This window comes from Mercenaria mercenaria, chromosome 1 (assembly GCF_021730395.1).
Source record: "Mercenaria mercenaria strain notata chromosome 1, MADL_Memer_1, whole genome shotgun sequence".
In the NCBI taxonomy this organism is placed as follows: Eukaryota; Metazoa; Mollusca; class Bivalvia; order Venerida; family Veneridae; genus Mercenaria; species Mercenaria mercenaria.
This window is the reverse complement of record NC_069361.1, coordinates 45,713,954-45,740,672: the sequence shown is the minus strand read 5'-3', so window position 1 is coordinate 45,740,672 and position 26,719 is coordinate 45,713,954. Positions and strand designations below refer to the sequence as shown.

Below are 26,719 nucleotides of genomic sequence, written 5' to 3'. Positions count from 1 at the left end.
TACAAAATGTATTGTCTGAACAAAAAACAGATGGCTATTTCGACAGCTATGTGCAGGTTCATCAATAAATACGGAACATACAGAACTCTTCAAATAATCAGTCCCTACAACATTGAAAGTGACAGGAATTAATGTACAGTAACTTTAAACAATGTTTCACAAATTCTGATGCCAATTAGTCCAGACACCTTGAAAAAGGAAAACACTCTGTAATTTCTGATGGGCATACTTAACGGCCATTACAAGACGTGAGAATTAAAACATCACAAATATGTCCTAATTTACAGTATCTTGTCATTTACACATACTAATAGATAATAACATTTATTCATTTTCAAACTCTTTAATATAAAATGCAAAGGTGTACTCCTTCAAAATTACACTCAAGTTCTGTCATACTGCTTAATGTCAACCAAATCGAAACAACTTGTGTCAATGTTCATAAATCCAGTAGTTTCTGTTATTTTTATTTCGGTGGAACTTTGAAACATAAGCAAGTAAAGGCAAATGTCTGGATCTGTGTTTAATTACGAATTGGATGCCAAATAAATTCAGCATGTAATCCCTTATTAGACTATATTGCCCAATTTGAATTGAAAGTCCATGTGCTTGTACCAACTACATTATATGCCGGGGAATGCCATTATTGGCATTACAGCATAAGAAATGGCAAGGAAATTCATAAATACCTTGTGATGTAAAGTTATTGCAATTTTTCATTTCTAGAACCTCTATATTGTTACCATACATAGCTATATCAACTAAACAGCCATCTGTAAGTTCTGATTCATCTTCGATGCAAATAGTGTCTTCCTCTGCAGAAATCTTCAAAGTTTTAAGAAACTTGCATCTTTTAACAAGCTCACTAACTGTAGTATCTGTCAAATTCTTACATCCAGAAAGGTTTAGTTCTCGTAAGTTTGAACAGTAGCAAACAATGCTGTAGAGACAGTTATCTGTAATTGCTACACAACCTGACATATCCAAAGTTTTCAGAGCAGACCACCTCTCAACTGACTGAGAGGTTTTCTTAATTGTCTGTGTCACTGGCATGATTGCTCTGGTTTTCTCTCCATAATCTTTTGTTTCCTCTCCCTTTTCTTTTACTTTCTCTTCTTGATCTGTGGTATTCTCTACTTGTTCTTTGGATTCTTTGCCTTGCTCATCACTAGATTCATTTCTGCTATGTTCATTTGTTTCTTCAATGCATACATTCCAATTCACATTACTGTTCTCTTCAGATTTATCTAGCTTCTTTTTCTTGGCCCCTTCATCAGACTTTGGCTCAACTAATGTAAAGGTGGTAAGTGCTTTGTTATTGGCAATTCTCAGAAAGTCCAAATGTTTGTAATACCTGAGCACTGAAGATATCGAAATAGCTGTCAGATTTCTACAAGAACTAAAATCAAGTCTCTGCATGTTTGAACATCTCTCTATCATAGCCAGAACTGTGCTGTCAGTCAAAGTGCTGGCTCCTTCAATTTTGAATGAACTCAATGCTGGACAATTTAAAACGAATGATCGGAAGGTCAAGTCATTAGAATTCAAACTTGGGGTCATCTTTACTTCTTTCAACTTAGTGCAGTTTATGGCAACCGATAATAAACCAGCATCTGTGTAATTTATGTCATGCCCACCAATTTCAAAAATCTCAAGTTTAGGGCAGTATTCTGCCAGACATTTAAGTGTGATATCTGTAAGCTTATGACAATACCAAACTCTAAATGTTCTCAAATCAGAAGCATTCTTCACAATTATTTCGATGGTCTCATCTTCAATTTCAGGTAAGTCATTTATGCTCAATTCCTGGAGATGTGAAAGATGGTATGTTTGTTGTAACCATGGGTTCAGTTCTTCACTAAGGATTCCACACACGTCCAATGTAACCAAACCTGGAAAATCTGTGAATAATGATGAGAAAATATCTTCATCATTACAATAAATTAGTTGAAGTCGAAGATGTTTTAATTGTGGATGTTTTCTGAGAAATTTCTTCAGTTGTGTTGGACCATCAACTGTGGAACTATAACACCAACATTCAAACTTTTCTAAGCTGCTAAAAACTGCATCTGTATTTATAAACAGATTATCATACACCAGTGTCGTTAACTTCTTGTACTTTTGTGATAGTTTTATCATTTTTTCATCTAAGCCAAGACTTCTATAGATATCCTCAAATTCACCTCGCATCGTGTCATTGTAGATGTAAATCTCCCTCAAGTTTGGACAATACAAATCATCTGCTTCAGACAGATATTCAAGTACTCTAAAGAAACGAATATCAAAATGCAGACATTCAATAATGGTTTCTACGTCATGGAGCAGTGAGCAGAAGGACCCATCAGTAACAAAGTCATCACCACACTTTCTGGTATCTAACGTTTTCCATAATGAATCATTGTAACTTATGTGATACAAAAGTTGAGAAATTTTTCGCATTGATAATACATCTTCAGGATTCAAAAAACTATATATGTGAAGCAACACACATGGTGGTAGGTCTAAAATTGTGAAGTCAGGCAGCATTTCCATGATTTCTGTGCACCTAATTTTGAATTTCTGCCTGCAGATTTTGCCAGTTTGGCAAAGAACACTGTCTTCAAACTATGGGTAACTCTGTGTTCACACCTGCAAAGATATAAATGTTATTAATTATTCTAGCAGGAATCAAAAATAACAATTACACAGTAACACATATTAGGCGTTGGGTCTGGGCTGGAGTACAGTAAGGGTGTAACGATATATCAAAATTCACTGTATCACAATATATTAGTTTGGCAATATGCGTAGCGTACCATAGGCCTGTTTCACGATATAGAAAAGATACAGTGAAAGAAAGAATGAATGAAAAATTTCATAAAATCTGTCCTATTTTAAAAGATAGTAAGGCGTAAAACATGCATTTTGGCCCGACCATAAATGGTTTTATAAATGGCTTGGAGAAATTTTTTTTGCATAATTTCACTTTTTATGCTTTAAACATGGTCAGTGATGTTAGAAATCAACTTACTGATGCTCTAAAGGCATAACCCCCTTATTTATATGACAGTGGCTACGTACATAGGCTAGGATTACGGAAGTATTTAAGAGGCATCAAATATATGTGTTAAGACATGCATAAATGATGTTGTAAACTTACTTTTTTCACTTAAAATAGCGAAAACGAAATACGAAAATGAATACGGGTGTTGATTTCGCCCGATTCTATATGCGAGGAAATCTAAAGTGACTGGCAAAATCAAATCATAAACTTTTAAGGAATAAATATTTAAAAAAATATTTTTGAGCTATTATTAAGAATATATATAATAATATATAATATACGGATGTTGATTTCGCCTGTTCTTTAAGATTATACTAACCCGAAATGGCTGATCAATAGCACGAAATAATAGGGCAGGCATGAAAAAATAAACACGATATTTTTAGTGAAATAAGTAAGTTTACAATAACATTTATGCATGTCCTAACATACATTTGATGCCTCTTAAGTACTTCCGTAATCCTAGCTTATCCTCATAGCTGTGTCTAGGAATACGGAACTTCCGTAATCCTAGAATCGGAGGCTAGAATTACGGTACCGTAATCATAGCCACTGCCTATTTATATTCATTTTTTGACATGAAAATAATTTCTGTAAAGTCTAAAAAAAATCCAAAATTTTTCCGACCTACCTAGATCTACTGTTGTTTGCTTTTTAATTTCTGATATTTGCAGCTACCATTACAGTTTGACCGTCACAATATAAAGCAAATTGTATGTGTCGGATTAGTTCAACCAAACTCCAAAGATCTATAAAAATAAATTTGGCAGTGGCTAGGATTACGGTACCGTAATCCTAGCCTCCGGTTCTAGGATTACGGAAGTTCCGTATTTCTAGACAACCCTATGAGGATAGGCTAGGATTACGGAAGTCTTTCAAAGGCAGCAAATATATGATATGACATGCATAAATGATGTTGTAAACTTACTCGTTTCACTTAAAAAACGATTTTTTCATGCCTGGAGTTTTACTTTGTGTTTTCGATCCGCCATTTTGGGTTTGTATAATCTGTAAATTATTTATAATGGGGGCGCGCGGAAATATCGTTGTCATCATGTTTTGATTTTGTTTTGAGTTTAGAATATATTTTAATTTCCATCATAAAACTTAATAATTCTTAAAACTTAAAAATACTTTTTCTGATTTTTTTTTTGTTGTTAATAGTATGCTATCAATACATTTTTTTCTTACATTTTGTACTGTTTCTTCTCTCTTTTTATATTCTCTTTTTTTTTTTTTTTTTTTTTTTCTTCATTTTTTTTTTCTTTCTTTTTTTATTTTCTTAAACATTTGACTGCAGTTTTTTTAACAATTGTGATAGTGTGAAAGACGCAAACTGTTGTCAAATGTTAAAACATTAGTACATAGAATGACCGACATTTAGTGCTTAGTAAGAAAGAGCAAATGAAATGCAGACGGAAGAAAACATTAAATATTTAAACCAGGATTTCATGTAAAATTGTGTCGATCATTCTTTGCATCCCAAGTACAAACTATAGTAAATAAATAGTACAGACAGTTTTTGAAACAAGGCCCTTAAAAATTCACAAGCTAAATGAACAAGTGTACATATTTACTAACAGAATAACAAATACATGTATTAGCATAGTGACCGGCAACTTTCAGAGTGCCACATGATCCTGAACGTTTATGACCGGCAACTTTTAGAGTGCCACAAGGTCTTCATCGTTTATGACCGGCAACTTTTAGAGTGCCACAAGGTCTTCATCATTTATGACCGGCAACTTTTAGAGTTCCACAAGGTCTTCATCGTTTATGACCGGCAACTTTTAGAGTGCCACAAGGTCCTACTAACAATTCAAACAGAACCAGAATTTTGATTTTGGTGCTGAAGTCAAGGCTGCGCAATGGTAATGGAACCATCCTAGACACATGTCACAACCCACACAACGCGTATCGAGGTGATCACAGCAAATGGCACATGTCCATTTTCGTTTCTTAGCACCTTCCACTATATCTAACATGCGTTTTAATGCTTCATTGTTAAAGTATTTGTATGTCATTTCTAAATCTGTTTCAGTTGCGGCCATATTTACAGAGTCTTCACATGTTTGTATGTCATTGATTGCGATTATTTTTCCAGATTGTATACAAGCCGATAACACTTCGTCGTCTACGAACCATTTCAACACAATCCGCGCCTTTTCAATTTCCGATTTTTCTTCGAATGGTATTTGGCTAACAACATGGCATTCAATTGCTCCATTCGAAAATCAAAGGCAGATCCTGTTTCTTCTGCTGCACAGGAGGCTAATCGTTGAGCAATGTGATGTGCTGCTCTAAAGCGTTGTTGCTGAGATTTTGGTGCCCGCTGTGGCATTACACCCTGTTCGACACATGTTGTATTAACGTTTATTTCAAAGGCGTCAAGACATAACCTGCGAGTCCATCTGGATTGTATAAGTTCATCTGCATATAGAGGCAGACCTTGACTATGTCGCAGTGTCAGTATATGTCTACATGGTAGCAGAAACTGTTTATGAAACGTACACGGACAAGATACTACGGTAATGTTCGTATTACCTTCTTGTACTGGAGTTGACAGGTGTTTGTTTAGCTCTTTCTCAATTAAATCGTATGCATAGGGAGTGAGATTCTTTCGGAACTCACTGTAAGTGTCACTGGCTAGTGAAGTTACAGGTATCTTTGCCGTAACGCGGCACAATTTCCCATCTATTTCAGTTCGGTGAGTATCAAGAAATTTCACCATGTCAGACGCAAACTGATCAAACTTTGCATTTTTGTCAACAACTTGTTTGATTTTTTGATTGATCGATTATAAGCGATTGTTAGTTTTGTATCAAGTGTTAAGTGAACATAAATGAGTGTAAATGATCAGATGCTAAAGTTTCAAACAAATCTGTTACATGGCCAAAATCTGATTATCCACCTTTAAGAAACTACTTCTGATCAGAATAAGTGGAATCATGCCTGAATTATAATGGCAAAGTATGTAAAGGACTGTAATATTTCAGTGGTCAGATGAATCTACATACAACGCTCTTTAATTTAGTTTCATACTTGACATTTGTCACACGTCAACTTGACATGTTTGCATCAATCCAGGTCTGACATTTTATTTGTAACATAATGACCAAATGTAATTACATGTCACTGCCGATAATTGACAGATGAGTAATTAAAGTCGCTGACTGCAAACATTATATATAATGATTTGTTCACTCTTGTACCTTACTTTCATTTCACAAAATGAATAAACTATTTCAAGAAAATTTCTACTGGGGTGACGGAGATCAACCATATTGTGGTATTTTTGGGCACAGCTTCATCAGAAGACTCTGTAGGCGATGGAACCAACGCACTCTTCACCAGCATATGCCATTCAGCGGAGAAGCCCACGGTACTGGAGGTCTTGACACCAGGCGATTGCATCAGCTGCTACGTAGATGTAACTTGTCCAAATTCGACATTGTCTTCATTCAGATAGGGGAAAACGACATGTTGAATATGAGCAACCATAAACTCATGTACGCTCTTGTCGCAATATACGACGAGGTTAAACACGTCAAGGAGTCAAACACATTGCTTTTGGCAGCATGTTTCATCGTCATCATCGTCGCTACAACAAAATGGCTAAACGTCTAAACAAAATATTATTTAAACTACATCCAGATAAAGTCTGGCACCACGGCGACGAGTTGATAAGTACCACCAGTATTGATCCAAGAGACAAAACTCATCTGAGAAGATCAACAGAGCCAGACTTCGCAGAAAGTATCTCCGATGCCCTGCGCTGTTTAGCTACATTTTAAACAGTCCTTTTAAGGACTAAAAGGGTTCTTTTAAGGACCGCACATTTTCAAGAAAGAAACCCTCTCAATATTGTCAATTTATAATTCCAGTCTTTCCACACGTAGGCTATACATGTATCAAGCAAAACACATTTATATAAAGGCCTTATACCAATGTTTGTGGTGTAAATTTACCACCAACATACCACTTGTAGGTATGCAAACAAAATGATAATTCTCATTTTAATCCTTACCTTTTTCTTTCTATATAACCTATAAAACTGAACGCTCACTTATAATACCAAGTAGGATGACAACGATATTTCCGCGCGCCACCATTAATAATTAGTTTAGCGATTATACAAACCCAACATGGCGGATAGATAACACGAAGTAAAACTCCAGGCATGAAAAAATTGTTTTTTTAGTGAAACGAGTAAGTTTACAACATCATTTATGCATGTCATATCATATATTTGCTGCCTTTGAAAGACTTCCGTAATCCTAGCCTATCCTCATAGGGTTGTCTAGAAATACGGAACTTCCGTAATCCTAGAACCGGAGGCTAGGATTACGGTACCTTAATCCTAGCCACTGCCAATAAATTTTATACTTCGTTGGTTCAACTAAGCGGATAGCCAAGGTTTAAAAAATTTGTTTCCGGTATCCCGACCTACCCTAATTATTTGGTGCAGCCTAGATGTTTTTTAACTTTTATGGCCTTGGAGAATACTTTTTTCAACTTTTTAACAAAAAAGTTGCGAAACAGTGAAAACTGCACTTTTTTACCTGTTTAACATCGTGGAAAAAAAAGTTTTATAAACTAACCTTAGCCCCGTTAATTACTTTGGATCAAAAGCACAGAAATATGTACTGCCATAGAAACTGAAGACATATTTAGTTGGCGGCAAGGAGATTTCCAGAAAGAAAGTGTAAACATTGCAATCTTGTGAAACAATAGACATAGGGCATTCCGTACGAGGATGTTTTTACATGTTAACCGATTGATCTTACAGCATTCACAAAATTAATCCATATCAAAGTGCAACCGTTTCATCTTAGGTTAATTATATATATAACTTTTTCCTGGTGACTTTTCTACGTTTTTATTATTACCCCCTTTCTTCCTCACATATCTATTCAATAAATATATGTGTTTATTTTTTAAAGGGTATAAGCGGTAGATGAAAAATTGGGCACTTCTTTTGAATTACCAAAACAACTAAAATTTCGGATTAAAATCCGGGTGCTACGCACTGATTATAAGAGAGGAGATAAAATCTATTTCATATAGAGAAGAGGTGCATACATCTGTTTGATTTTTCTTACCATAATTATGCTTAATTTTGTTATGACTTTTAAACACTAAACAGTGAACATGCCCATGCATGTCTCGTTGAGTTACAAAAAATTATGTTATATATGCCAGACCAAAGAGCTTTAAAAAAAAAATAGATTGGCAACTTGAAAAGCATATAGAGTCAATCTTTCCAACATCACATGTAAACTGAATGAGATCTCATTTTACCGGTGTATGAAACGGCAGAAGGATAAAAATTGGCAGTGGCTACGATTACGGTACCATAATCCTAGCCTCCTATTCTAGGATTATGGAACTTCCATATTCCTAGAAACACCTATGAGAATAGGCTAGGATTATGGAAGTATTTAAGAGGCATCAAATATACGTTAAGACATGCATATTAATGATGATGTAAACTTACTTTTTTTTCACTTAAAATAGCGAAATACGAAAACGTACACGTGTGTTGATTTCACCCGAATCTGTATGCGAGGAAATCTAAAGTGACTGGCAAAATCAAATCATAAACTTTTAAGGAATGAATATTTAGAAAAATATTTTTGAGCTATTATTAAGAATATATATAATTCTTCATTTGTCTGCCAATTTTCAAAAAAAAAAAATAATATTTATTTAGTGTGGTTTTGGAAAGAAAAACTTATGTATACGGATGTTAATTTTGTCTGTTCCTTTAAGATTATACTAACCCGAAATGGCTGATCGATAACATGAAATAATAGGGCAGGCATGAAAGAAAACCACGATATTTTTAGTGAAATAAGTAAGTTTACAATTTAGCATTTATGCATGTCCTAACATACATTTGATGCCTCTTTAGTACATCCGTAATCCTAGCCTATCCTCATAGGTGTGTCTAGGAATACGGAACTTCCGTAATCCTAGAATCGGAGGCTAGGATTATGGTACCGTAATCGTAGCCACTGCCATAAAAATTTGTGTCTTGAAAAACTTTCTATCAGATTGTTTGTTTATAATAATAATAGTGTTTTTTAATGTTATTAGTATTTACTACACAGGGAAGTAATAAACTTATGATTGAAAGTCGTGAGAAATCAACAGCTGGACCAAATTCAGTTTATTAAGTACCGGCTGGATTGCCAGTGTAATACTTTCATAAGTCGTTAAGCGTCTGTTGATTTGATCATGAATGAGCAAGTCAGCAAATTAATGCTTCAATAAGATAACACACTGACACAAGCTTTTGTGAGATTATCTCCTGTTGCCATTCTGTGTAATTTATACTTCTTTGGCAAGACTGATTGTGGAAATTTAATATAATAATAGATATTTTTAAGCAGAAGCTTTGAAATAGACAGCCATCAACTAAAACAATTCAAGAGATCGTGTTTGCATAAAAATCCATTGTATTTTCTATTTTTAGAACTGTTAAGACAGTGATCAGATCAGAAGCTGAACGTCCATGTTTTTTTGTAAACAGTGATGTTTTTCTAATGGTCTAAACTTTCTCAAACACATATTATATCAATAATTTTTTGATCAATGGAAAGATTATAAAACAAGCAATTTATTAATTACTTTCAGTTGTTATTTTGAAATAAAATGGATTAATTATGAACGCTGAACTTCAGTGTTTTTCTAAAAGTTTTGAACATCACTACGCCGCTATTAAAATTATGCGTCATTTAAAACTGTTATTCATTTAAAAAAGATAATTGAATACGAAAATATAAAACTTGTAAGTATTTCAAAACTTTTTGAATTTTGAAAATCCATAAACATGATAAATGAGCGGAAAAGTTATTAAAAATTCCGATCCCATACACATGATACACAAACGATGTAAAACATTTGTTTTGCCCACCACCAGATAAACAAATGTTAATGTGTGATGTCACGGCGATCTCACCTATTTACCAGATTTCATAACAACTTTTCCAAAAAATATTTCTTTACTGAAATCTGTTAGTGTTCTTCTCATGTAGAGGTCTTAGTTTACTTGTTTCTTTGTTTTCTGGACCGTTTTGCTTGTAAATGATCTAGATAACTCAAATCATTTTAGCCTCACTGGCACAATATGGGTTTATTCAATATGACTTGTGAGACAGTACATGTACTATGATGATGTAGGTCATTATTAAGACAAGCTTTTTGAGTCAACAAGACATAAAACATTACAGTAATCAAGCTCTGAGTGAGCGTGAAAACAAGCTTTGAATCATATACCTGCATAATTTCCAGGAAATGAATAAAAAAGGAAGACATAATTGTTTGTGCCTTGCTGAAGTGTATTTGGTAAGGAAACAAGACGTATAAAAGATTTTAAGTTTTAATTTTAGAGTTCAGAGCTGTTTTCTGTAAAATGCAGATAGATTATAAATTTTAAGTACGGTATCAATGAATGTTTCAGGTTGATAAGATGGACGACAGTTTGGAGTTCACAGATGATGAGATACGAGAGGAGCTTGGAAAATTGGGGTACCAAAATGTACCTGATTCAAGACTTGATGAGTTCAAAAAAGGTATTAGGATCTATAGAGTAATGCTATTTTACCAGCAGTTTTAATAAAGCATACAGTAACGGTAATTTATTCTTCAGAATAATTGCCTTCATTAGACAGTTTATTCATCCTCCTTCTGCTGATAAGCATTTCATATTAACAGATTTAACTATCGTGTCAGAATAGTCAACAAATTAGATACCCATGAACAGATAAAATTTCAAAATCTGTTTCTCTTCAAAAGTTAAAATTTTATTTACAAATTTATCTACTCAGGAAATTATAAGATTTTTAGCTCGACTTTTCAAAGAAAAAGTAGAGCTATTGCACTCACCCCAGAGTTGGCATAGCTGTTGATTAAAGTTTTTAATAAAGTCAAATATCTCTATTACATGTACTACCAAAGCTTTTGACTTGAAACTTAATATAGGTATTTACTATCAAAATCTACACCAGGAGAAACAATCCCCATAATTCTGTTTTGAAATTTTGTAGAGTTACATGATGTATACGCCCCTTTTAACTTAAAATTTTTGGTTAAAGGTTTTGATTTAAGTCAAATATCTCTGTTACTGTCAAAGTTATTGACTTGAAACTTAAAATAGTTATTTACTATCAAAGTCTACACTAGGAGATACAATTCCTTATAACTCTGATTTAAATTTTGACAGAGTTATCCCCTTTTTAACTTAGAACTTTTTTGTTAAACTTTTTATAAAGATTTTACTGGCAAAGCTCTAATTTAGAGTCAAGCACTGAGAAAAGCCGAGCACACTGTCTTACGGACAGCTCTTGTTTCATGTTGCTAAAACCTCAAAATTTCATTCCCATGCAGTTAAATAATTTCCCAGTATTTATTTTTGTGCATTCGTTTTTTCAATAAATCAAAATTTATTCAATAAATTTAAATTTCTGAAGAACTTTTAACTATCTATAATGAATGTCTTATTTATGTCTCTTACCAGTTTTCAAGCACATACCAGTATGTTGTGATATTCAAATACACAGTTTTAGCTGTTAATATAGATATAACAAAACCAGGTTTAGTATACACATATACAAGTATTTGTTTCCCAATTTCAGATCTTGGAAGGTTGATTCGACACGAGAGAAGTAAACAGAGTTCACAGAACACTAGTCTTTCCTCACATCTTCACACAGACTCTTCTGTCAATGGTAACATTTAACATTTCATAATTTTCCTGGTTGGCACACTGCCATATACACATGTGAATTGATGCTGAAAAGTTGTGCTTTGAAAACAGATATAAGACTGAATCAACATTATACTTGTTAGAATATAAAGTTGTTATATTTTCCTTTCTTTTGTGATCACAGGGTACACTCATTTTCACTGTGATAGAATTTCACTTAAGCCGGTGCTAGGAGGCATGAGCGGGGTTGCATATTTCATTACAGTGTCTGCATTAATGTTGCTTGGTTACTTTCTATGCTGCCAAAGGATCTTTTCACAGAATTTATAGATTAGTAACAAGGCGTAAGAATAAACTTTTTAGGATTCACTTGAAATTGGTATAAAAGAATGTTTACAGTCAATGCTTTCAAATACAGCATATCTTGTATGAGTGTTGATATTTTCTTACAACAGCATGGTGAGTGTGTATGTCTGGTGTCTTTAACCAGTTAATAAACCTGGATCTAGGGTTATAAATATTTGGAAACCAGTCTCACAATCCGAAGCATATATGACCATTTTGTGTCGATTCGCCGTAAAACCCAACTTACTCGCTCACTCACTGGTTGACAAATTCTGCAAACATCGAATTGTGATTGTATTCACATACCTCCGCACACAGCATTATTCTGCTGACATGTCTGCATGGCTTTTTTGTTCATTTTCAGATCCTAGAATAAGAGTACCAGAGCCACGAACAAGAATACCACTGGAAGAATCACCGGTAGAGCGACAAGTACCTAGTCTAGCAGAGGATAGAAGACAGGTTACTTCCTAATAAATCACATATTTATGCATTAGAATCTTCTTAAAAAGTAGATAATTTTAAACAAGTAATTGATAGTGTAGCCTGAGATTTTTAATGTTTTTTTTTTTAAACAAATACACAGTCTTGACATGTAACTAAAAGTTTACTGATCCACAAAAGCCAGCTTTTTGCAGTCTTAATTGTTTTAATGATAATTATCTTAAACAAAAAAGTACTTGTCAGAGTAAATACAAAAGGTGTATTATGCATATTACAGAATACCCTTTAGGAGGGGGTCATTTCATATCGTTTGATAAATGACTTGGGATCTGCTGTTATCATTTTAGTTTATACTAATTTGTTTTAGCTTGATTGTGATGAAAGCTTCAAGCTTATTGGAACCACTCTTTAGTCCGCTTCCTGGAAAAACCAGTACTGGTGTCATACGAGAAGTCATGGTTGTGACCCCAGAGAGGCTCGAACCCACGATCTCTGGATTGAGCGGCCAACACCTTACCATTTTGTTAATAAGAAGAAGGGAATAAAATAAAACAGTGCAAAGTTTTCATTGTCCTCCTCCCTCTGATTTCACTAGGAGAAGTTGTTAAATATTTGCTGAGAACAAGTTAGTAATGGTATAAAATCTAGTGGGTAGGTCAACTGTTCAGTATATTCAAAATGCTGTGGAAAAATGGCATAAAAGAAGCAAACAAACAAAAGTTTCTAGAAGTGTATTTGATCATTTCTTGTCTTTGAATATGAGTAAATATTTCAGTATTCACAGTGGAGAAGTGGTAAGGAGAACAGAGAATATCCGGTTAGATCTGGTTCACCACAAGAGGTTCACCACATTCCCCGTCGACCGGACGCCGACTTCAGTCTGTATGAGAACGATGCAGATCAGTCACAGCTCTCACAGAGAGATGATGTATCTGAGGCAGATTCTGAGAGGAGAATGATGAAAAGAAAAGTGCTCAGGTAGGTACTAGCTTGTGGGAATATTGATAAGGAACCAGCGAAGTTACTTTGTTAAGTGGGAACCAGCAAACTGTAATGTCAGTTGAGTACCAGACTATCAGTTAGTGGTTGTGTTAATTCGGAACTATGATGTCAGTCGGGTGCCAGTTAGTTGTTATGTTAATTGGAAACCAGCAAACTTTGATGTCTGTTGGGTGCTATTGCTTGTTTGTTAGATACCATTTTACCATGGGTGGTCTCTCCATTCAAGACCCTACCCGAGAAATAACTGTTTTATTCCAATAACACAAGTTTCCAAAGTGGAGCCAGCTGCAAAATTCTAGCAAAGTCACATACTGTGAAATAATTAATATTCGTGGGGGACTAATTTTCGTGGATTTCATGGTTGAGTCAATCCACGAAATTTAATCCCAACGAACAAGTAAAATTTCCATTCATTTTATGTTAAAAAGTTGAAATCCACGAATTCATATCCCCACGAAATTGTCGTTTTGAGCAAAACCACGAAATTTCATGCCAACGAAATTAAATGATTTTACAGTAGATCTTCATTTAAAATATTTCAGATCACATCAAAATATGCCCAACAGGTTTAGAGTGTATGTGCCTGGTCTAGTCCCATCTTGGTTCTGATTACGTCAAATTGGTACCAGAAGGTTGTATTTTCTGATCAGGAGAGTGTCTGTAGCTATCCTCTCACCACTGTGGGTTTGAGTCTCGCTTGTAGAATTCTTGAGAGGAATACATCTAGCAGACTTACGGTCGATGGTCCAACCCAAATGCCTGCTCATTCTTGAAATGATGTCAAAAGTGCACCAGGGGTCTTATTCCACCATAAAAAGCTTGAGACGTTGCCATATGATGGATAATTATGTTAGTGCAGGGGTTTCATTAAGGGTCGGCTGATAGGGACTTCCCACTGCTGTAGTGGTCCTGTCTCCCTTTCCTGTAGAAAATATAATATTCTAAAGGGGAGAAATTCCAGACCCCAACTTCTTTGTTACTTCAACCCTCAGCTTCAACAATGAAACTCGGGTAGTGACATGTTAAACCTTATAACAACAAAAAAAGAAGTCAAACAAATTGGTGAGTAAATTCTTTATAAACTGATCATGGACTTAGATATTTAGACGTGAAGCATTTTTGTGCCGAGAGGTGCACAAACTCAGTTAAAAACAAACAAGTTGTAATATGGTAATTAAAATTAATATTGATAGAGAGCAATAAGTAACAAAAATATTTTTAATTTTAGGAAAGAAAAAGATGGCTCAAAGAGAATAGATGAATCAATGTCAGAAAGCGATTTCAGTAAGTAGATTAAAGTCAGTATAATTTATACTATATCAAGTATAATTTATACTATATAATTATAGATATCAGATTTGTTTAAAACCCTTTTTCACGAAAAACATTCAAAGATGCTTTACATACACAGGCAGCCTCTCAGGGCACCAAATTTAGCTGTAAATAAATTGCAATAGAATTTTAATCCATGCAGTTGAGTCTTTGATCAAAATGATCAAAATAATTCTAAGAGCAGTTTGTTGTTTACGAGAAATTGATAATTTGAGCCTCGCCATGAGAAAACCAACATAGTGTGTTTGCGACTGAGCACCTGCTCAGTCTGGTCAGGATCCTGCACTCTGCGCAGTCTGGTCAGGATCCATGCTGTTCGCTAATTACAATAGGCTTTGAAAATGAACAGCATGGATCCTGACCAGACTGCACAGATGTGCAGGCTGGTCTGGATCCATGCTGGTCGCAAAGCCACTATGTTGGGTTTCTCATGGCGCGGCTCATTTCTACTTCAAATACAGTGAAGAACCACTCAGTTAGCAAGCATCAATGGATCAAGCCATGAGCTGTAGAGAAATTTATATGGTCCCCGGCCATTTGCCTTATACATTCTACATTTGGACCACTCAAAATATGGCAATATCTAGCTATTGGCTCATCCCCTTGCATCAAGAGATCTTTGGTTTACCGTATTTAATACCATTAAAATGCAAGTTGGATATAACTCATCCAGTATAGTAGTTATATTGACAACTTAATCCAATCTATTTAAGGTTCCAGATAAAGTTCATAAAAAATTACCAGTATTGATATAAAATCATTTTAAAATGATTATTTGGTAGTGTTAACAGCAAAACATTTCATCTACAGCTGATAAAATGCAGGACAAAACTTTATGAAAAGCATACCTCTTGAATGGCATGAAGTGCAAATCAATATTTTGTATATTAAACATAGCCATTATATTTGGTATATATGTTGTAAATTTGAATATAATCATACTCATGATACTGCATATATATAATTGTGTAAATGGATAAATTTGTGGGTGAAAATTTTCAGATTACCAGTACCAGACTTTTCATATTAAAGTAGAAATATTCCCAGATTGCCAAATCTGGAATGCGAATGTTTAGTTTGTTTATCTTTTCTTGACTATATGCCTAATGACTTGTTTTGGTGAATGTAGGTATTAACTTATTAAGTCTTACTGATATTTTTTGTGAATGTCTAGAATTTGTGTAATAAGCAAACATTTCCATGTCACAAATTTTACAATTTATATAGTAGTCAAGGAAAATTACCTGTGAACAAGGCGATAGCAATGACCACATATGTTTGGTAATTACAGGTAGTCTAATGGATATAAATGAACGTTTACGAGAGCTCGGCATAGCTGATAGAGTTGAATTGTTTGATAGAAAACGTCCACAGTCTGCACAAACACAGGTAGGGAAGTTTCATATCATACATAACAGAGTTAAAATCCCTACATACCAGTACTTTGTATTTTTAAAGTTTAGGAATAAAAAAATCTTTTAAAAATGTATTTGAAGGACCTTGTTCATGTACCAAATAGATATGTCCAAATTTCATTTCTGTCTAACAAATGAGCATGCTTAAATCTTTGTGTGTTATATTCAGTTAAGGGTTGAGAATTTATTTAAAAGTAAATGGTCCAAGTAACATTCAAAATCAATATGTAGAAAAAATCTGTAATTTATTAATATTGAAAATTTTCATAATATGATCCTGACTTTGTTATATGATAATGAGTAATATGTTTGAAGATAGTGTGCGAGTTCTGCTCACAGGCTAGAATAACTCCAGTAACTAATAATCCTACCTCTCTTGATAGAAGAGTAAACTCTACTTACTCTTCTTTGAGGTAAGGCTGACTGGCTCCTGGCTCTGTGGTTGTTCAGAACATGCAGGCCATAAGCAGTTTTACTCACTGTCGGGGCCAAACCTGTGATTGGCTTGTTACTTTATAGGTGGGAGTAACTTATATTTGCATGGCAGCATTGCTATCATGGAGATTTTCAGCTGAACTTGCAGAATGCATTATCAGCATTATTTACTCAGCAGTCTGGTGACAGCAAGTTAAAAAATGGTTTGATTTGTTGTTTCCAGCACTGTCACAATGTGACGTATCTGTGGGTTTGATTCAGGCACTTGTTTAGCCTGCTAAATTTCTAAAATGGACTGGTTGATATTCAGTTTGGGCAATACCAATTATCATTTCAAGGGGTGTTCACTGAATACACTGACTGAATAGCGAACAGACTGTCAGTGTAGAGCCTGCACTGACATGCAGGCTGATATCAGTCTGCTAAGATTGCAAAGGTAGAATCACTTGCTGCCAGCAGGCTTAAGGTTAAAATAATTTAAGATCATTTTGTTCTTTCCAGCCTCCATACAGACTAGCTCCAGATGATCCACGACCTGCATCAGGTAAAAACATCTTCTATATCAGCATATTTTTAGGTATTACCTACATTGCTTTCAGCAGATCATTTAGGAAGACTCTTAATAAAGTTCTTTTCAAAAACAAACATAATAATAATCTTGAAGAAAAAGTGTTTTTGTTTCATTATGAAATGCTGTATTTTAGAAACAGTATCTATTATGAAAATGTTTGGACATTATTTGTTATACTTAATAGATAAGGCTTTAAGGTAAAAAAACAACTATATACCTGATTTATAAACATTTTTAGCTTGACTATTCGAAGAATAGTCTAGCTATTCTACTCACCCTGGCGTCGGCGTCGGCGTCACACCTTGGTTAAGTTTTTGCATGCAAGTACATACAGCCATCAATTAAAGGCATATAGCTTTGAAACTTATTTTTTCTTTTTCTAAGTCAATTACCAACCTCTCTGGGTCAAGTCCCATAACTCTGACATGTATTTTGAGCAAATTATGGCCCCTTTTGGACTTAGAAAATTTTGGTTAAAGTTTTACATGCAAGTTACTATCTCCAGAACTAATGCAGATATTGATTTGAAACTTCACATGTGTCTTCGGGGTTATAAAACTAGTTGATAGCAGCAAGTCCCATAACTCTGACTTTCATTTTGGCCAAATTATGCCCCCTTTTGGACTTAGAAAATTCTGGTTAAAGTTTTGCGTGCAAGTACATACAGCTATTTCTAAAAGGCATATAGATTTGAAACTTATTTTTTCTTTTTCTAGATCAATTACCAACCTCACTGGGTCAAGACCCATAACTCTGACATGTATTTTGAGCAAATTATGCCCCCTTTTAGACTTAGAAAATTTTGGTTAAAGTTTTACATGCAAGTTACTATCTCCAAAACTAATGCAGATATTGATTTGAAACTTAACATGTGTCTTTGGGGTTATAAAACTAGTTGATAGCAGCAAGTCCCATAACTCTGACCTTCAGTTTTGCCAAATTATGCCCCCTTTTGGACTTAGAAAATTCTGGTTAAAGTTTTGCGTGCAAGTACATACAGCTATTTCTAAAAGGCATATAGATTTGAAACTTATTTTTTCTTTTTCTAGATCAATTACCAACCTCACTGGGTCAAGTCCCATAACTCTGACATGTTTTTTGAGCAAATTATGCCCCCTTTTAGACTTAGAAAATTTTGGTTAAAGTTTTACATGCAAGTTATTATCTCCAAAACTAATGCAGATATTGATTTGAAACTTCACATGTGTCTTCGGGGTTATAAAACTAGTTGATAGCAGCAAGTCCCATAACTCTGACCTTCATTTTGGCCAAATTATGTCCCCTTTTGGACTTAGCAAATTCTGGTTAAAGTTTTGCGTGCAAGTACATACAGCTATTACTAAAAGGCATATAGATTTGAAACTTATTTTTTTCTTTTTCTAGATCAATTACTAACCTCACTGGATCAAGTCCCATAACTCTGGCATGTATTTTGGGCAAATTATGCCCCCTTTTGGACTTTGAAAATTCTGGTTAAAGTTTTACATGCAAGTTTTTATCACCAAAACTAATGCAGATATTGAATTGAAACTTCACATGTGCCTTTGGGGTTATAAAACTAGTTGATAGCAGCAAGTCCCATAACTGATATGCATTTTGGTCAAATTATTCCCCCTTTTGAACTTAAAACTCTTTTGATATTTAACCTTTTTGGGTAATATTTTCCTGCTTCTAGGACAATATTTCGAATAGTCGAGCTTGGCTGTCTTACGGACAGCTCTTGTTATTTCCATAATCATTTTTAATAGAATAGAGCCTTCTTCTGCCATACTAAATTTTCAGTAAATTCTGTAACATATTTTAACATAGCTTTTGTGTTGTAGTTATACTAAGAAGACCAGAGCATCCTCACACAAGGAATATTAAGAAATCTGACCCTGTGGCGAGATATCAACAGTTCCGACAGAGTTGGCAGGTTCAAAGAGCTCCAGGGGAGAAAAATCATAAAAACTTGCGCTGGAATGTTCGAGAACAAATGCTGGCTCAAGATATAGTTTATGAAAAGGTAAAAGACACTGTTTGTTTTCATGATGGTATTACCGTAACCGCTTTCAGAATTGAGTCCCGCAAAGTTTTTTCGCGGGGTGGTGGTGAACTCTTGGAGCTACCCTTGTCTGTCTGTCTGTCCATCCAAATTCTCAAAAAGTGTTTGACATAGAGTCATCAAACTTTACAGAATTGTTTATACTTACAGTAGTGTTGGAGACATATTAAGTTCTGTCTGTTAGTCCATCCGTCTGTATATCACAAGTTTGTCCACCCAACTCCTCCAACACCACTGGATGGATTTATACCAAACTTTACAAGAGTGATCATTGCCAAGCCTAGTTGTGAATATCATCAGCATTTTCTTATAAGGTGATTTACAATGGAGTTATGGCCCTTGATTCATCAGTATTTATGATGTTTTGGCCACATCTTTTATATATTTTGGGCGGCGTACCGCATAATCTTACAGTAAAGACCAGTGCAAAGCCTCATTGTGCATATTATCAGCATTTTCAGGTTTGATAATTTTTAGCTGAGTTATGGCCCTTGATTCATCAAATTGTGTGATTTGTTTTGGCCACTTCTCTTACATTATTAAGTGGATTTCCACAAAACCTGACAGGAGTTATCAGTGCCAAGCCTAGTTATACATGTGCACTTAAATTCAAAAATATGATTAAGTTTTGTATGCAAGTACAAAATGTAGATTGTTTTATCACATGTTTGACGTCGCGGGAGTGTAATAAAGCCATTAAATAAAAACGATAATACACTAGTGTAATAAAGCTTTGACGTCGACGTTGTTTATGGTAAAGGAGACGTTGGTCAAATTGACTTGTTTATATTGTAAAAGAAAGTAGAATTTTAAATGTTTCGACAGGAAAGGCCAACATGTGATAAAAAGAGTATTACATTTGTGACTTTCCACATTGAATTTATTAAACTCGTTGAATAAAATTGATAAAAGGCTCGGTAGAGCCTCGCATTTTATTATTTTATTCAACTCTTATAAATTCAGTATGAAAAGACACTCATGTAGTATCCTCTATGTATGAACTACTACTCACAATTGAAAAAAAAAATTTTTTTCAGAAACACCACAGAGTATTTGTACCAAACAAATACAAGATCCCGTCAGACAAGAAGCGTCAAGATTTACGATGGCAGATACGTATGGATATGGCACAGGGACAGTTACCTCATCATGGCTTCTATCAAGAATACTGAAACTGTTCATGTCATATTTCATCATCAAGTTATCGTGATATTCGTGTTTATAGTAGGCAGTAAACACTGGCAGATCTGTGATAGACAATAAAGAATACTTGCATGGATACTAAATGGAAGGAGAGAACCTCATCTAGTTTTGTGCTTTTTATGCACAAATTGTGCTGTAACTGTGCAGCTATGCTTTAAAGCTTTGCAGTGTTGAAATGTCTTTAAAGGGAAAGGCATCCCTGTATTAATGTTCATTAAATATCCTAGGTCTTCTTCAGTCATTAAAGACAGTGAAAGAATTTTAAAAATTGGCTGAAAAATGAGAAAGTTATGAACAAATCAGTATTTGATAGAGGAGTTGCACCTAGTTTTTATAGTAAATTAAAACAAAATGGCAGATATAATTTATTTTTAGATAGTTATTTGAACTGTATTCTCCATGGTTAGCAATTTTCTTAAAGTTCAGACTGCCTTATCTTTTTCAAAAGTGATCCAATTTTAAAAATAAGTCCAGCTTTATGAATGACTGAACGATAGCTTTTATATGAAATCAGATGATGTTTAGGTATTCCTTCCCCTCTGATGTAAGAACAGACATTTGATGAAATGTTATTGGCTAAAACCTGATCTGGTTAACGTCGTTTTAGTTTTAAAATTTGGAAGTATGTAAATCTATACAGTTTAAGAAAGGTCTTTTTAATCTCCAAATGAATAAAATAAAAATGATAAAGGTCACCAAAGGTAATAAAATGTTTTAGCCATCATCAGTTTTTGAACAAGGTTTACAACTTTCGGTAATCCTCTATACCCAGAAGTTTAACTACATTTTATAAACTGTTCTATGCTTTAGGGAACCATGTCATATAATTGAGATATCTGTTTTCCAGTTAATATATTCCTTTATACCCCCTACCTATATACAATATATATGCAATTAAAACAGATCAGTTTTGTTGAATATGTGAAACAGTTCCCTTAGCCAGGGAACAGTGTATAAGATGCATTAATTTAAAATTTTTTTTTTTTTTTTTTTTTTTTAAAAACTAACTTTTGGGTATAGGGGTTTACCCTTGACTGTAAGTTGTACTCAAAAATGAATAACAGATAAGACATTTTATTACCTTTAGAGACCTATATCATATTGAAGTTAACATTGTGATTAATTTTGTTATTCAAAAGACCTTTCTAAAAATGTATAGGATTATATTTTTTCTAATTAATAAAACATGTCAAGTTATTAGCAAATAAGATTTTCATGAATAGCAGTCATTGCCATAAGACTCAATAAATGCATATTGATGTTAACTTAATAATGTCCATCTTAATCGTTGCTGCATTGAATGGTAGAAATATTGTCAGTTAGAAGATTATGGACAAAGTAAGTTAATGATATGAGCCGTGTCATGGGAAAACCAACATAGTGGCTTTGCGACCAGCATGGATCCAGACCAGCCTGCGCATCCGCGCAGTCTGGTCAGGATCCATGCTGTTCGCTAACAGTTTCTCTAATTGCAATAGGCTTTGAAAGCGAACAGCATGGATCCTGACCAGACTGCGCGGATGCGCAGGCTGGTCTGGATCCATGCTGGTCGCAAACCTACTATGTTGGTTTTGTCATGGCACGGCTCATATGTATAATATACAGTCTGCTTAGTATAGTTATTTTCTAGTGGAGACTAGTGTAGGGATTTCATGCTGTAAAATATAAGGCAAGAAAAATGCTGAAAACTAAATATAGATTTTTGTTAAAATTAATATATTTGTAGATAAGGTTATTTATGTTTTTTTGTAAGTACTGCCAGTAAAGATGTTTTTCTTTGCCAAAGATGTTTTTCTTAGCCTTACTTTCTGCTTCATAGACTAATATTGTCATGAAGAACATGCATTTCTATTCATTCACATTTCATTAATTTTTATCAGTGGAGTAATTGCTGGCGCTAAAATCATTTAGGATGAATTATTTCTACATAAGATAGTGAGAATCTCGGTTGTAAACTGTAGATTGGATAATATTTGCATCACTATGTATCAGTCAAGAGGTTCAGGATTCAAATCACTGTACAGGCATTGAAAATTTCTGTGATACTCTTGGGTATCTCCCATGTAACTAAGAGACTGGTACTGGTTCTTCCCAGAGAGGGCTTTATGTGGTCACTCCTACACACCAGGCACTCTGAAGAACATGACTGTATATTCACATAGAACTAGGCCAAGTTAGACGGACATACCCTTTTTCTCCAGTTCTGTGTGTTTACTATCGCTCTATCCATCTGGTCAGACCATCCTGTGTCGATATGGAGCCCAGAGTTGCTGCCATTGTATAATAAGCACTTTGAACATGTTTGTCATGAAAAGGGCACTAATTAATTCTGGTATAAATATTTATGTAAGAAGCTAAGAATTTCTCCATCTTAACTGGTAATTCTTCCACAGATAATACACTAAATATTCACAAGTGTTTTAATTTTGCATATAGCTTAGTTTGCAAACGTTAGCAAAAAAATATCATTGCAAATATTACCTTATGTACAGTAACTTAAAGCACATTTGTTCAATAAAATTTATGTGAATGTGTTTGGTCAGCATTTATGATGGACAACCAGGAAATGCCATCAAACACAGTATCCTGATCTGCTAACAAGAATCATCTGGCACAAGTGTGATAAGATTTTTTATTATACATATTAAATGTTATTTATTTTACAAACTTATTGTAAAAAGTCTTGTACATTTATATTGTGAAATAAATTTTTAATGGAAATTGTCCTGTTATGGATTAACTGAAATGCATCCGATTTAAGTACTCTGATATTATGACTGTATTGCAATGTCTGAAATTATGACCTTTTAAGGCATGCTTTCATTCGATGTTAACTTTATCATCTTTGAGGTTAACATTTATTTATATATAGAAGGAAATCCAGTGGACTGTAAATACTGGTGTCTCTTCCTGCAGGTCCGTTACCATTAGTTTTCATGTGACAAGACAGTATACCAACTACCTCTAGATTGGGTAATAAAAACATTTCAAATGAAAAGGAAAAATACTGTGAAGTTTCATTTTGTTTATCACAATTACATCTAGAAATTTATGTATCATTCAAACATGACAGAAAACTTTTTATAACGACAAATAATTACAGTATTCACTCTCATAAATATCAACATTGGGCAAAAGCAGTCAAGATATACTCGGCCACAAACTCTGATTGCAGTTTTACTTTTTTTGATAGCCATCTTCACCATACCCTGGTATATTGTATAGGACAAGCTGAGTTTTCTGATTTGGCTGGTATCCTAAGTACCCATCCTCAGAATCGCTTTGGTATTTAGAATACAATGTCTTGTTACACTTTACCCACAGCAACCATCCTCATTGCTTATCTGCTCCCATCCTTCAGCCTCAGTGGTAAATTACAGCTATCACGTAAGGTGATTAATACCCACAGATGCCGCTTTGAGACAGGGAAAGAAAAATCTTTTGATTATGACCTTTGACCTTCAAATGTGACGTAGGCCTTAATGTCCTGGGTCATGTTCGCTGAATGGCATCATGATGAGGTAAACATTTGATGCTAGTTTTATTAAAATCTTTCCAGCAAGTTAAACAATATGGAGCAGACATGAATATAAACTGGGCCTGCGTGGCCGAGTGGGTAAGGTCGCTGACTACAAATTACTTGCCCCTCGTGGAAGGTCGGTGGTTCTACCCAGGAGTCTGCTCGTGATGAAATAATGCACGGAGGGGTACCTAAGTCTTCCTCCACCATCAAAACTGGAAGGTTGCCATATGACCTATAACTGTGTCGGTGTGACGTTAAACCCAACAACAAACAAAACTAGAGCTGCTTATGAGAAAAGCGCATGACTCCCACAACTGTCTAATCATCTGAATAGTAATGTATCTGAGTCAACCACGCACCAATACATGTATCACTGGCATCTGTATACAGGGTGATTTTCGGTAATTAAAGGGCCATTATTCTGAAGCGCCAGGGCCGATCTGGCTAGTTATCGAACTTGGCCGAGAACGTATTGGCAAACACATTTTGTTCAAGTTTGGTGAAGATCGGATGAGAACTGTTCAACTTAGGATGTGGACAAGTGTGTACAGACGATTTTCGGTATTTCAAGGGCCATAATTATGAAGTGCCTGGGCTGAATTGGCTAGTTATTGAACTTGGCCGTGGACTTACTGGCAAACACATTTTATTCAAGTCTGGCGGAGATCTGATGAGAAATGTTCGACATAGAGTGGGTACAAGTGTGTACAGAGCGATTTTCGGTAATTCAAGGGCCGCAATTCTGAAGTGCCTGAGCCGATTTGGCTAGCTATCGAACCTGGCTGAGGACGTATTGGCAAACACATTTTGTTCAAGTTTTATGAAGATCGGTTGAGAACAGTTCGACTTAGAGCGCAGACATCAGTGTACAGAGTGATTTCCGGTATTGCAAGAGCCATAATTCCTAAGTGCCTGGGCTGATTTGACTACTTATCGAATTTGGACGAGGACTTATTGTCAAACACATTTTTTGACTTAGAGTGATAAGATTTTTGACAGACAAACACACAGACAGGAGTAAATCTATACGTCTTCCACACCACTGTGTGGTGGGAGACATAATGAATATAAACTACTTGATCTTTGACCTTTCAGAAGAGACCTTGAACCTAGTAACTCGGTTTGTGCACTCTGCGAGTTGTCTTGGTGAGATAAATAATTGATAGATAGATGTTTTTTTTTTACCTTGAAGTGTGAAATTGACCTTGGACAAAGTAACCTGGATGGAGGTCCCCTCTGAAAATTGTCTTGAGGAGGGTTACAATTAATGTTAGTTTTATGAAAATGTTCCCAGCAGTTAAAAAGGTATGGATCGGACATAAATTTAAGTCATTTGACCTCTGACCTACAACTGTGACATTGATCTTGGATCTAGTGATCTGGGTTGTGCGTTATGCAAGTCGTTTTGGTGAGGTAAACAATTATTGTTAGTTTTATGAAAATCTTCCAAACAGTTTAGACAATATGGAGCGGACACGAAGATAAGCTATTTGATCCCCGTCTGTGACATTGAACCTAGTAACCTGAGTCAATATCTCTTCACGTCGTCTTCGTGAGGTTAAAAACTGATGCTAGATTTTTCCCAGAGGTAAGGAATATAATTATGGAATGATCATGGATTATAGACAGACGTTCCTACATAATTATGGGTATTTGTGTGGCTACTCTTTTGTCCTCTTTATTGTTCTTTTAGCCGCGTAAAAGAAAAATAGCCACGTTAAAGCTTACGGACTGAATGACACCAAAGAAAAAGTACAGTTACCTATTGTTCCTATAGCCATCTAAGTATGCAAATGTAAGCTCGGAAGTATGGACACTTTGTATCTGGGGATATAATAATCCTCAAACCTTATCCCCAGGACTTTCATTCTTGATACCTTCCACCTTATAGGTTAATCTTCACATTATACCCACTATATCCCATTCTAACTTGCATCAACAAGACACAATTAATAATCTTGACAATTCTTGAGTTATCTCAATACTATTCTCCTTAATCAACAGTATCTATAATAATTCCTTCAACATCAATTTCAAGCATTTTATGGTACTAGTTAAGGTAGTTCTGCACGTTTTGATCGAAATTTTTTCTACAATGTAGAATTTGATCAAACCCTGGTGTTTCAAAACTTCAGAACATACCTAAAAAATTCAGCAAATAAAAAAGATAGGGTCGTGTGCTTGTTTTTTTGCTGGACTGATTTGAAAAATTTGGACCTCACGCAATTTTTCATAATGGGAGTCTATGGGAAAAACACAACTTTCATAACATTTTCGCGAACAGAATTTTTTTCTACAAATTGAATGTAGATTTTAATAAAACGTCTCACAGTCGTAAATATGCATATGGTCTATATTTTGTTGAAATAAAATGTATAGGTCCGTGTGCTTATTTTAGAGATATTTCATGCAAACATCCTCCTTATTATGCCATCAGTTATGAATTATGCGTAATATTAAATGTCTTCAAAAAGGTAAGTATTAGAATTTTGTATTTCTACTTTAAGCAATTTAACCCCACCTTTATTCTAGACTTTACGGTCATTGTATTTTTCTACCTCAATTTTGTCTTGACATTTCCGCCTGGGTCCAGGGATAAAAATAGAACACAACTTCTTCTCATGAACCACTTCATGGATCTTCATCAAACCG

General features: G+C 34.8%; 2 protein-coding genes across 3 annotated transcripts; one reads left to right on the top strand and one right to left on the bottom strand.

Annotated features, from left to right (window-relative positions):
* Window positions 1-310: 310 nt before the first annotated feature.
* On the bottom strand, window positions 311-7,793 carry LOC123540107 (F-box/LRR-repeat protein 7-like). Its single transcript, XM_045324906.2, has 2 exons — window positions 7,645-7,793; window positions 311-2,628 (listed from the first exon to the last, which is right to left on the bottom strand). The coding sequence occupies exon 2, from the start codon at window positions 2,530-2,532 to the stop codon at window positions 619-621; it is 1,914 nt and encodes a 637-aa protein (XP_045180841.2). The 5' UTR covers window positions 2,533-2,628; window positions 7,645-7,793; the 3' UTR covers window positions 311-618.
* A 179-nt stretch (window positions 7,794-7,972) lies between these two features.
* LOC123540122 (centriolar and ciliogenesis-associated protein HYSL1-like) lies at window positions 7,973-22,695 on the top strand. 2 transcript variants are annotated; one of them, XM_053546291.1, is made up of 10 exons: window positions 7,973-8,117; window positions 10,509-10,620; window positions 11,683-11,775; window positions 12,463-12,560; window positions 13,318-13,520; window positions 14,773-14,828; window positions 16,168-16,265; window positions 17,228-17,270; window positions 19,121-19,302; window positions 20,379-22,695. In XM_053546291.1, the coding sequence occupies exons 2-10, from the start codon at window positions 10,518-10,520 to the stop codon at window positions 20,511-20,513; spliced, it is 1,011 nt and encodes a 336-aa protein (XP_053402266.1). In that variant the 5' UTR covers window positions 7,973-8,117; window positions 10,509-10,517; the 3' UTR covers window positions 20,514-22,695. The 2 variants fall into 2 exon arrangements, with proteins under 2 accessions (XP_053402266.1, XP_053402258.1); XM_053546283.1 differs by lacking the exon at window positions 7,973-8,117 and adding an exon at window positions 8,313-8,348.
* Window positions 22,696-26,719: the final 4,024 nt, after the last annotated feature.